The following is a 12,126-nucleotide window of genomic DNA, read 5'->3' as shown; positions in this document are numbered from 1 at the left end:
TGTCTGATTGTGATCAACTATCGATCGAATTTTAGTTTCACGAAAAAATATTCTCTGGACTTCATGGCAATCCCTAAAGCTTGTGCAAACTTTTGGTGGGGCAGACAGAGAAAGACAGACAAATGCACTGGACTTCATGGCAATCCCTTTGCAAGCAAAAATCTAGGGGCGGAATGGGTTTTCGAGATTTGGAGGCCTTTAATCTGGCGTTGTTGGCTAAACAAGCATGGCGCCTTGTTAAATTCCCGGAATCGCTGGTGGCAAGAGTTTTGAAAAGTAAGTACTTCAGAGAGTGATATTATGGAGGCTCAACCTTCATCTATTGCATCATTCTCATGGAGATCCATCTGTTGGGGCAAAGGTTTGCTTGCGGGTTGTTTAAAGTGGAAAGTTGGAGATGGTCGAAGTGTTAGAGCCTTTCATGACCCGTGGATTCCGGGGTCTGGTACCGGGTTCGCTGCTGCTGTTGAGCCCAATGAGGTTAATACTCGTGTCTCGGATTTCATTATGGCTGATAGGGAGTGGGACCTGCCAAAGCTCAATGACTCTTTTCAGGAGGCTTCGTAGAATGATTCTAGATATTGGATTTTTGACGAAAAGGGCCGTTTTTCGGTGAAATCTGGATACCTTGTGGCTATTGGGTTCTACGATCCACACCCGACAACCACGTCGGCTCCCGGTGAGTGGTGGAGTTTTATATGGGCTGCTAATATACCTCCTAAGATCAAGATTTTCATGTGGAGAGCTCTTCATAACTGGATCGTTGTGGATGTGAATCTCTGTCGCCATCATGTTCCTTCAACTGGTATCTGCTCATGGTGTCATCGGGATTGGGGGACGACAAAGCACTGTCTCTTGTTCTGTGAGAAAAGCCAGCAGATATGGAAATCTTCCCCATGGTGGTATTTTTTGAAGAATAGCAAGCACCTCAACTTTGAAGATATTTGCTGGAAGCTCTACAAAACTATTTCGATAGAGGAGATTGAGCTGTTTTGTGTTAATGCATGGTGGATTTGGAAGCGCCTTTGTGATGAGAAACATGGAAAAGCGGTGGATGGGACCGAGGATGTGAGCCACAGATGTGTGATCTTTTTGAATAATTTCCAGGAGGCTCGAGGCCGAGTGTTAGAGCAGCATCAGATTCTCCCTAGAAAAGGCGACAAACGTTGGATTTCGCCGAGGAAAGGTGTCACCAAGCTGGATGTTGATGTATCTATTCATGAGGGAAGAAATATTACTGGTGTGGGGTTCATCCTTCGTAATCACGAGGGCAAGCCTGTTGCAGCGGGAGCTCAGAGAATAGGCCGGACTCAGACGACACTTATGGGTGAACTCCACGCTTTGTTGATTGGGATTGGTTTTTGTCTTCAGAATGATGCCGGTCCCATTGTTCCCTATTCTGATTCTATCCTCGCAATTCACGTGCTGCATGACGAGAAGAGTAGCTCTGATTCTCTATGTGATGACCTTTTTTCGGCTTTTGCTCATGCTAGAGAGCATTGTGTGATTGACTTTAGGCATGTTCGTAGGGAGGTCAATGGCGCTGCCCATAGTTTAGCGAATTTCGCTACTTCTATCGATGATGTAATCATTTGGAAGTCGAATTTCCCGATCTGGCTTACTGATATTCTTCATCGGGACTTAATATAATTCTCACTCTTTGCCTCAAAAAAAAAAAAATATGTTCTCTGAGTAATCATAATATGTTAGTTAAAAGGTTGATTAGCCACAGCCCATAGTAACACATTTGAATTGGTATGGAATTGAAATTTTGTTATTCAATTTCGCCAAGTGTCTATAACAACTGTTTCCTGTGTTATGATAGTAATCGGCATCGTATTTTGTTAGCTTATAGAATAAGCACATTAACAGTTAGATGTGTATAGTTACTCACAAGAGCGGATGAGAAACCTATTTTTTACAATTTATTATGCCTCATCATGTTCTATTTTCAATTTATTATAATTCGAGTATTATTTTTTCTATGATTTTAGTTTATTATATTTTAATATAATTTTAAGATACTTAATAAGAGTTCACTTCGAATCAAGTTTATAATTATTTAATCATTAGTAATAGTATTTATTATTTTTATAATAAATAATTATAAAATAGATAAAATGAGACACGAAAAACATACTAGTAAATTGCATGAATAGATGAAATTGGATCAAGCACATATGGTGGAGATTGAAACACACACGTAGTTGTAAACACGATGATATTTTCTAGTTTAAATTTTTATTCTGATACAAATGTTCCGAATGCCTTTCATATTTATCTTCAAAATGCTTGTCTTTGGATCCTTAAATTATTTTTATTTTCTGCAATTTTCGCCTCAAATATGTCAGATCAAATCACCCTTGAATACCGTTAGGATTTTATTGATAATTACCAATCAGATTAAGCATCTCCAGATTACAATAATATGAAGTGGAAGAACGCACTTAAATTAAATTTAAGGGCAAATAGCATCAAAATTCCGATAGTTTCGTCCGTTTCGCATTTTTTCCATGACCTTAAAAATTTTCGTTAATATCCTTGACCTTAATCCTAATTCTTAATTTTTCCATAAAATTAACCGCCCCCTAAACTTATGCTAACATGCCTGTCGGAAATCCACGTAGGATTAAATTTCCGGCGAATCGATGACTGTGTTTAAGTGAGAACATTAAACGTCGTCGTTTTAAATGAAATTAGGGTTCTTCAGAGATGATATGCCCCTCTCCTCTCTTCTCCTCCGGCCGCTGGCGGCCTTTCTCCCGCTAACCCCTCTCTCATTTTTTTACAGATCCCCTCTCCTCTCTTCTCTTCCGGCCGCCGCGATCAGGCCGCCTCTCTCACGCTAACCCCTCTCACCTCTCTTCACAGATCCCCTCTCCTCTCTTCTCCTCCGGCCGCCACGGACACACAAGCACGAGGCCGCCACCGCTGTAACTCTGGCGAGGAGCGTTGACCTCGTCCTTCGTCTGTATTCCCTCAAACTGAAACACCCGGCCTCTGAATCTCCCTCTCTGTCCACTCAACCAAACCAGACACCCTCAACAAGAAGCTCAGCAAAACGCCGAGAAAACGTCAAGGGAAAAACGAGAATCGCGCCAAACTTAAGAGATTTTGACACTATTAGGTTAGACTCAAAACGACGTTGTTTAGCTTCTAATTCATCTACTCAGTATAAGTGTGCCACGTTGGTGACACGTCATCTAATTAATGGCCGGAAAACATCATTAAGGGAAAAACGAGAATCGAAGCAACGATCATGGATTTTAACGAGAAATTTTAAGGTCATGGAAAAAATGCGAAACGGACAAAATTAAAGAGATTTTGATGTTATTTGCCCTAAATATAATGAAAATAAGGAAGACAATCATACAGGCGACAGTTGAAAAACAATTATAAGAAACATAAAATGAAATACGATAGCAAAGCAAGTAATTGGAGTAGAAGCGTGTTATTGAAAGTTTGAAACACAGGATATTAGAACAATCACGGAAGTCTTATTTTGTGGGATCACCTATGAGTTATCACGTAGTGCTTGCTTTTTATACGTGCATATCTACCAATAAATTTTTCGACACTTTTGCCAAACAATAAAGCCAATTCGCTCATAACGTGGCTGGCTACAAATTAGTATCCTTCTAATATCGAATAATCAATAATCAACATAATAGTAATACCCACTCCACCCACTTATCCTAGACACTTTTTTTGTAGCGTTTCATCTATCTTAAGATATTTTCTTATTTTGCAAAAGTTTTATCTTTTATTGATATTTTCACTTTTTTACTATACACAAAACACGATTTTCTTAATTTTTGTGCCAAAAAAAAATCTCAAGATAGCCAGGACAGAGAAAATAATTTTTTTTTTGATGACCTAGCGGTAGAATGAGTATCCCTAAAATTAAAGATCACATATTCGAATCCCACAAATTTTCGAGTCTATCTCATGTGATTTTCCAACTAAACTTTCAAGTGTGATTTATATGTGCCGTGACAAATACAAATAATGTTTTATTGGTATGTTAAGCTTTTGCAGAAATATCATTTTTCGTCAATTAGAAAAGGGGTATTTAATGTACAAATAATGCTTATTTGTATGTTAAACTTTTACACAAGTATCATTTTTCTTCTATTAAATAGAGAAATTTAAGTATATTAGTATGCTAGATGAGTCGAACCTCCGACTTATTGGTTGAAGGAAAAATCTCTTACCAAATGAATAGTTAATTTGACGGTCTAGTGTTAATAGAGAATAAAATTAATCCGCCAGGTTAGTTAAGTGTTCTCTATGTTGATTTAGTAACAAGTTAATCGACAAAGACATAATAAAGGTTGATTTATGTTACTGTTTCAAAAAAAAAAGGTTGATTTATGTTATAGTTGAGGAAAAATCATGGAAATTAATTATGAGGTAAGGAGAAATGGTTCTACATAGTTTGAACCATAATATATGCATAAGTTTAACCAAAAAAATCATCCGGCAATAAAAAAAAAGTTAGGAAAATGGATAAGAGATGGTTCGAAGATAAGTAGACTGTTAATTTGGGTTAACTGACCAATCCACCAACAACAAAAAAAGTTAGGGTTTAGTTTGAAAGTTTTAGGCCCGTTAATGGGCTATTTGTTTGGACCGGCATCACAATTAAATGGGCCTACAAAGAGATTTTAACTAGTTTTAAGCAAAAACAAAAGGAATCGAAATGAGTTTTGAAATTTATGAATGATTCTACCAATGGAATGTAATGAGATAAGTTTTGATTTTCAAATAATTATGTATATGTTATTTATGAAGTCTTTCCAAAATTTTGGAACATTATTATCCGTAAATTTATAATCTTTTAGTTTGATGTGGAGCAGAGGCAATTAGAAGAAATGCAAATCCAAGCCTCCATATAATTTGTGTAAGAAATGCAAAATAAACTCAAATATGAGTATCATCTTATGCATATTTTCAACTCTATGATGCAAGGTGAAATTAAAAAAAATAATAATAATTTAAGTCTAAGAACCAGAAGACGTCTACACGTGATATGGAACACATATTCTATCAAGGATGCGTTTACTTTGATGAATAAATTTCATTGAAAAAAAAGGGATAACAAAAATTTATGCCTTTAAATATTTTTTTTTTCAATATTTAACATAAAAGAGAAGTTCACCATTTTTCCTTGGTGAACTTCTCTTTCGTTTCAAATGTTGGAAAATAAAGGAGATATTTAAACGTATAAATTTTTGTTATTCCTTCTTTCTCAGTAATAAATTTATTCATCAAAGTGAACGGACCCTAATACAAATAAAATGTTGGAGATAAAACCCAGTTTTTTTATTAAATTGAGGTTTAATATAAAAAGAAAAAGGAAAAAAGGCCTTTGAAAGCACAAGAATGCAGACTAGAGGCCCGGATTAATTATGAGAAAAATTAAAATTAGAGGACAAGAACCAAAATGCCAATACAATATTTGATTTCCAGTTCATACTAAAAAAATAGCGCAGATTTAACTATATTATTGTTTGGCTGGCTCGGATTTGTATCCACCACAAAATATTGTATACAGTTATTATGTGGTATTCCCATATAGTTTATCCTATACCACATTAATATTTAATTAAGCTGAACCAAACCGACCAATTATGAAATATGATTAATGAAATAATTATTCGCATAATCGAAGTGCTTAAATCATTGCTTATATTAAAAAGGCTGCCAGAGTGGAATAATGTGAACCAATCAATGGCAAAGATTGGCCTAATGCTGTCACCACCAACAACCGCCCTTACAAATTCTTTCACTTGTTTTTTCAATATACTGCTTGTACTAATTAGAATTGACAACGACTTACCAATTATTATGTTCGAGTATTATATATTTATACATGTGTATTTATATAATATAAAATAAATATTACTGATAGTTCAAATCCCCCAAGCGCCTTTTTGAGGAGCAAGTTAATCAGGAGATGCAGATGCTCTCGGAGCCGAAGCGAGGACGTGGTCGTCCAAAGGGTTCGGAAAAAGGCATGAGAGGGGAACCGGTGCAGGCAGTTCCGGAAGGTAGCATAAAAAGTCGCCTCAGGAATGCGAGTTAAATGGGTTACCAGCCGAGGAAATTTATGATTGATCCTAGCAATGGGCCTAGCTAGTATGCGTGCGATGGATAATATTGTTCATGATCGATGGTCTGAAATGGATGATTATCCTGAGTTTAGGTATTGATTTGATGTTTTTGTTAGTCTTCTTTTATTTTACGATCTCTTTTTGAGTTTCGTGCCCTTAATCTGCTATTTGTGCTTTTAAGTGATGTTATTTTTTCTTTTTCTTTTATATTAAACCTCAATTTCATCGTATAATATAAAAATAAATATGTGTTGTGCGAATGTTTTAGATATAAAAATCGTCTGAACTGGCTATGTATCACGCCTTAACCACCTTCTGTATGATAATTTAACTATGTATTTTAATCATTGAGTATAGTTGCTTACATAACCGTATCATACCATTTCTACACCATAACTAATATAATAATGCACAAAAATGAAATATGATAATCTTGTCATTTGATTAGGCTGGTCAATTCTATTAGGTTAAGTATTATGGTCAATTTAGTACCAATTGTACCATTCGTCCATTTTTTTTACTCCAAAAACTTAACATGGCTCGTTGGATGCCACAATCTAGTTAGAATTATTCTTTTTTTTTACCTGCATTATATAAGACGACGTGATTATATGCATTACTAATTAAAAATTCAAACGGTGAAAAATGAGTGATGTGTACAATTGATAGTTCAAGGTTAAAAAAATCATTTTCAATAGTTCATAATATATATAACTAATAGTGCAAAAATAGTTTGGGGTTTAAAGTGATATTTACCTCCAATACGAATGATATGGGCCAATACAATTTGAAAGATTAATTCTTTATCTTAAACCACAACGGTTTACAACTATGCATGTCTTTTACGATCCCAACTGTAAACACAAATTTTTGTATTTCAATTTGATAAAATACAAAATGGGTTACAAAGATAATTTGATAGAATTTGAAGATAGATTTATGCGGGTTGCAATCTCTAGTTAATCCTCTGATTCTTCTCTTCCATTTGATTCTTGAATAAGCTCGAAGGTTCTTGAAATACTTGTTTTGATGACGCCAATCCAAAGGACTTAAGTCATGATTTTGGATTGAACGTTGAACTTGATTTGATTTGAGAAGAACGTCCTTAGAAATTTGTAAGAACGCCTTGAAGCTTTGGGACTTGGTTGATTTGATTTGAGGAAGATCGTTCTTGGAATTTGTAAGAACGCCTTGATCACTTGAAGATTTGAAGGTTTGATCACTTGAAGATACTTGAAGAATACTTGAAGATTTGAATGCTCAAATACTTGAAGATTCGAAGAAGACTTGAACGCTTGAAGATTTCGAAGGATACTTGAAGATTTGAATGCTCAAATACTTGAAGATTCAAAGAAGACTTGAACGCTAGATAGAATTCTTCAAGATACTTGAATACTTAGAAGAATACTTGAACTCTCCAATTCTTCGCCTCTTTCAATTTGCGATACTAGAGAGAATTCTTTATACTCTTCGATCTTCCGTTCCTTCACGTTGTCATTTATGAGCTCCCAACACCTCTATTTATAGATTTTAGAGATGGGCTTCGTGGGCTTTATGGGCTTTGGGCCTTCATGCATGGGCCTTAGGGCCTTAAGTGGCCAATAAGCCCATTAATTCATTTTATTAAATATTAATTATATATCTATTTTAATTTAGGAATAAAATCCCATTTAATAAAATAGAAAATATAATTGAATATTTAATTCATGAATTTACACGTGCCATGATTTAATTCGACGATAATTTAATTGTCTACAAATTGCCCCATCGAGACTTGTTTATGGACGAAATGTCTTTGGTAATAGACGAGTCTCGAAATATATCTTGATAGTTTAAACTCTTATCGCGGAGTTCTTAATTTTGAATTTTGTAAATAGTTTATACTCGTATTTAGGAGTTCTTGAATTTCTTTGGATTTATAAATAGTTTATACTCGTATTTAAGAGTTCTTCAATTTCTTTGAATTTATAAATAGTTTATACTCGTATTTAGGAGTTCTTCATTTTGAATTTGAATTTGTAAATAGTTTATACTCGTATTTAGGAGTTCTTCAATTTCTTTGAATTTATAAATAGTTTATACTCGTATTTAGGAGTTCTTCATTTTCTTTGAATTTATAAATAGTTTATACTCGTATTTAGGAGTTCTTCATTTTGAATTTGAATTTGTAAATAGTTTATACTCGTATTTAGGAGTTCTTCAATTTCTTTGAATTTATAAATAGTTTATACTCGTATTTAGGAGTTCTTCAATTTCTTTGAATTTTGTAAATAGTTTATACTCGTATTTAGGAGTTCTTCATTTTCTTTGAATTTATAAATAGTTTATACTCGTATTTAGGAGTTCTTCATTTTGAATTTGAATTTGTAAATAGTTTATACTCGTATTTAGGAGTTCTTCAATTTCTTTGAATTTATAAATAGTTTATACTCGTATTTAGGAGTTCTTCAATTTCTTTGAATTTATAAATAGTTTATACTCGTATTTAGGAGTTCTTCATTTGATTTTGGAATTTTAAATAGTTTATACTCGTATTTAGGAGTGCTTGAATTTCTTTGAATTTATAAATAGTTTATACTCGTATTTAGGAGTTCAAAATTTTGCAAACTTGCTACGAATTTTTTTTTTTTTTTTTTTTTTTTTTGAAGGCTAGGCCCAATATTTTATATTTGGCTACCCTTTCCAGCAACACAACTTCAATTCCAGCTAACTCCACTGTCCTTTTATCTTTTTCGCAGCAAGTTTTTTTTTTTTTTTTTTTTTTTTTTTTTTTTTTTTTTTTGGCCCCATAACTGAAAAAAGGGAGTTTTATGCATAGAGAAGTATTATGGCATTAAATGTAGTCTGCAACAATGTTTTTTTTTTTTTTTCTTGCTTGAGAGCTATTGCAGGCTGGAAAACAGCTGGAACTCCACTCTTCGGCGCTGGAAGAACAGCTAAGTTTAGAGATTTGGTGAGAAGTTTGCTTATAAATAGAGGTGCTGCGATCCTGGTATTGACAGCAGTAGCCTCTCCTTTACTTCATCTCTTTCTTTTATTTTTCTTATCTTTAAAATATACAGCTGCTTCACCGATGCAGCTGGGGAAAGTTTTGTTGGCTTGAGTCTTGCTATTTTTCTTCGAGTTGGCCGGGGAAATAGCCAGAAATCGATCTCTGTTTCTTGGTGATTTTAGGCTCCTCGGCATCTCCAGATGGCTGTGACCACTGCTGCAGTGCTGCTTCTCTTCGGCGAGCAACGGAGCCGCCTGTTCTCTCCTTTTATCCGTCCCCGTTTCTATCTACGCCTCTTATCATGCGCCGGCAGTCCTCTAACGTGCACCGCGCGTCGCCGATCGTCTTGAATACGCTGAAGAGCTCCTCCGCCGTGATCCTCCCATCGCGGTCGGAGTCAAAGAAATCGAACGTGTGCCTCAGCTCCGAGCTGTCGGTCGACGGCGCGAAAGCCGATCCGATCGCGTGGAACTCCTCCAGCGTGATGCAGCCGTCTCCGTCGCGGTCGACTTCGCTGAGCATCTGCCGCAGCTCCTCCTTGCTCGGAGGTTCGGCGCCGAGCCGGCTCAGGAGCGACTCGAGCTCCTCCTTGGTGATCTTCCCGTCGCCATCGCGGTCGATCATCTCGAACGCATGCTTCAGCTCGAAGTAGACGGCGGCGGATATCTCTGTCCACTCCTCCGTCGCCATGCCGGCGGAGGTCGAGGGGAGGACGCTGGTCGGCGAGGTTTTAAGAGAGTGGAAGAGGGCTGGAAATCGACAGAAGGCAGCGGCGGGTTTAGGCAGAGGCGGACTCGTGCGTGGCTTTGAAGGAGAATTCGCAAATCAGCCCTTAATTGAATTGGTGTTGGGCCTTCTTTTTGGTGAAGTTTTGGGCTTCGTTGCTGGGCCTTTTTTTTTTGTAGAGAGGGGTCCAAACCCTTATTGGTCCCCAACCCTTTTTCATAGTTCAAGTCATTTTTTTTTTTTTTTTTTTTTTTTTGCAAGTAAATTTCAAATATGAATTTTTTTCTTGCAGTTGGCAATAGAGAAAGCTTGGTGATAGCGACCTTCAAGATTGGCGTAGTCTTATCAACCAAGTTCATGGTGGATTTTGCCCCAAACGAGATGTTTTGAGTATTTGCAAAGTTCGGAGTATTATGTACAAGATTGGCGAATTAACCAACTTCATGGAAGATTTTGCCCTAAACGAGATGCTTTGAGTATTTGCAAAGTTCGGAGTCTATTGTCATTATTTCTTTCAGTCTTGACATCTCCATCAGCCCGACTAAAGACTATCCTCAGAGAGTTCATCCAAAAAAAAAATTGGCAGCAGCCCATCTAAAATCTTATTTGAGTGATGTTTACTTTGCACTTCAGGTGGCTCAATTGGCTTTTAATCAGATTTCGGGTGCGCTCGGATCTGGGCCATTATGAGTCCAACCTTTGAAGATTGCTGGTTACATTTTCTCTTTGCGCGCATTCGAGCAGGCTAGATGACTCAATGGTGTTCGATTATGTTTGGCGAACATGTGTTTCAACTTCACGAGCGGATTCAACTTTAGCTTGGAGAGAAGTGAAGTTGTCGATGCATAGCCGACCTCAATGCCAGATGACCCAATTCTTTGACAGGTCTTGGGTGCGCTCAGACCTGGGATTGTTCGAGTCTGGTTTGAGTGAGGTTGTTCTGTTATGTTTGGCATCTCACGAAGTTGGGAGAATTTTGCACAGCGGCCAAGAAGATTGGGTTTTCTCTTCTTGATGCTTAAGCCAAGGAGAATGAAGCCATGGTCTGAATTGCTTTGATCAAGGAAGAGCTTGCTATGATAGAGATGTGGGAGACGGAGATGTCGTCGTCCTTCAAGCAAGATAGTGCCTCCTTTCATATTGTCCGAGGTGCAATCCCAGAATTCAAAAGAGATTTTGACAAACATAAAGTTGCACATGTTGATGAGGAAATGCTGTGGAATTTTGAAGACTTCAGAGTCACTTTTGATCTCTGCTCAGAGAACTTTGGAGGATCAAGACCCATTTGCTTAGTATTGGTGCAAACCGCAGTTTCTATCATTTCTCTCTTGATGATTCTTATTTGGTTTGTGATGGATATTTTGACATCTTCTCCAAATGCTTGTGCTTCTTTTGATGGCTTGATTTTCTTCCCAATTTGAGACATATTCGGCTTCACATAATCAACTTAAATCATAACTTTGATGATATAAATTGAAAAGAGCCAAACACAATTCATGACTGAACCTAGAAATTATCTAAGCTGCCTACGTACCCTTTTGAAAGGGATCAAGTCAAAACGTAGTTCATAGGATCAACATGTGTTTGAGATTGGGTGCCGTGCACAGTTTATACTCATGCGGGCCAGGAGTAACATGCAGTTTAGGCTCGTGCGTCAAGGAGCTGTCTTCATACGCTTCATTTTGTTGTTTTTCTTCATTTCTGGTTTCTCATCTGACTCATCTTTTCGGCTTTTCTGCTTTTCATTTTTTTTTTTTTTTGCTTTTCTGCTTTTCTATTTTTTTTGGCTTTTTTTTTTTTTTTTTTTTAAATAACTATACACATATATACATGCTTCAACTTCTACCACCCTTCAAGGATAGTAGTACTTCAAGAACTTTCCGTTGAGAGTGATAACAATTGGCCTCCTTGCAGCGAGGGCCATGTCTCCAATTTGAAAAGAGGGCGCTCGCACTGCTTTGTTGAAGGATCTTGAAGGAAGAGCTTGATAGTATTCCAATTTTTGCTGGACTTCTAGTCTCTCTTCATCCAGAGTTTCCAGTTCTTTGGGGCTCAAGTGCGAATTCTCTTCTCCAACGACCATTTTCTCGCAGGAGGTGATATGGTTTGCTGTGACAATGTCTTCATCTTTTCGGCGATGATCTTTGCAATCAAAACACGTCATTATGCTTTCATTTCTCTGGCGTATGAAGGCTATATTCTCTGCAACGCTTGTTGTGATAACGCCACTTCTAACGAGACTTGCAATTTCACGACGCACTTGACTTCGAGTAGTATGAGGAAGAGGAACTG

At 36.8% G+C, this 12,126-nt stretch overlaps 1 protein-coding gene across 1 annotated transcript; it reads right to left on the bottom strand.

The window, feature by feature from the left end:
* Positions 1-9,269: 9,269 nt before the first annotated feature.
* On the bottom strand, positions 9,270-9,933 carry LOC131012531 (probable calcium-binding protein CML36; the record flags this gene model as incomplete). The annotated part of the gene is made up of 1 exon (XM_057940518.1): positions 9,270-9,933. A coding segment is annotated over one exon (558 nt), but the record flags the coding sequence as incomplete, so codon positions are not given.
* Positions 9,934-12,126: the final 2,193 nt, after the last annotated feature.

The sequence above is a fragment of the Salvia miltiorrhiza genome, chromosome 1 (genome assembly GCF_028751815.1).
Source record: "Salvia miltiorrhiza cultivar Shanhuang (shh) chromosome 1, IMPLAD_Smil_shh, whole genome shotgun sequence".
Classification (NCBI taxonomy): Eukaryota; Viridiplantae; Streptophyta; class Magnoliopsida; order Lamiales; family Lamiaceae; genus Salvia; species Salvia miltiorrhiza.
The sequence above is the reverse complement of the archived record's forward strand: the minus strand, read 5'-3'. Positions and strand labels throughout refer to the sequence as shown.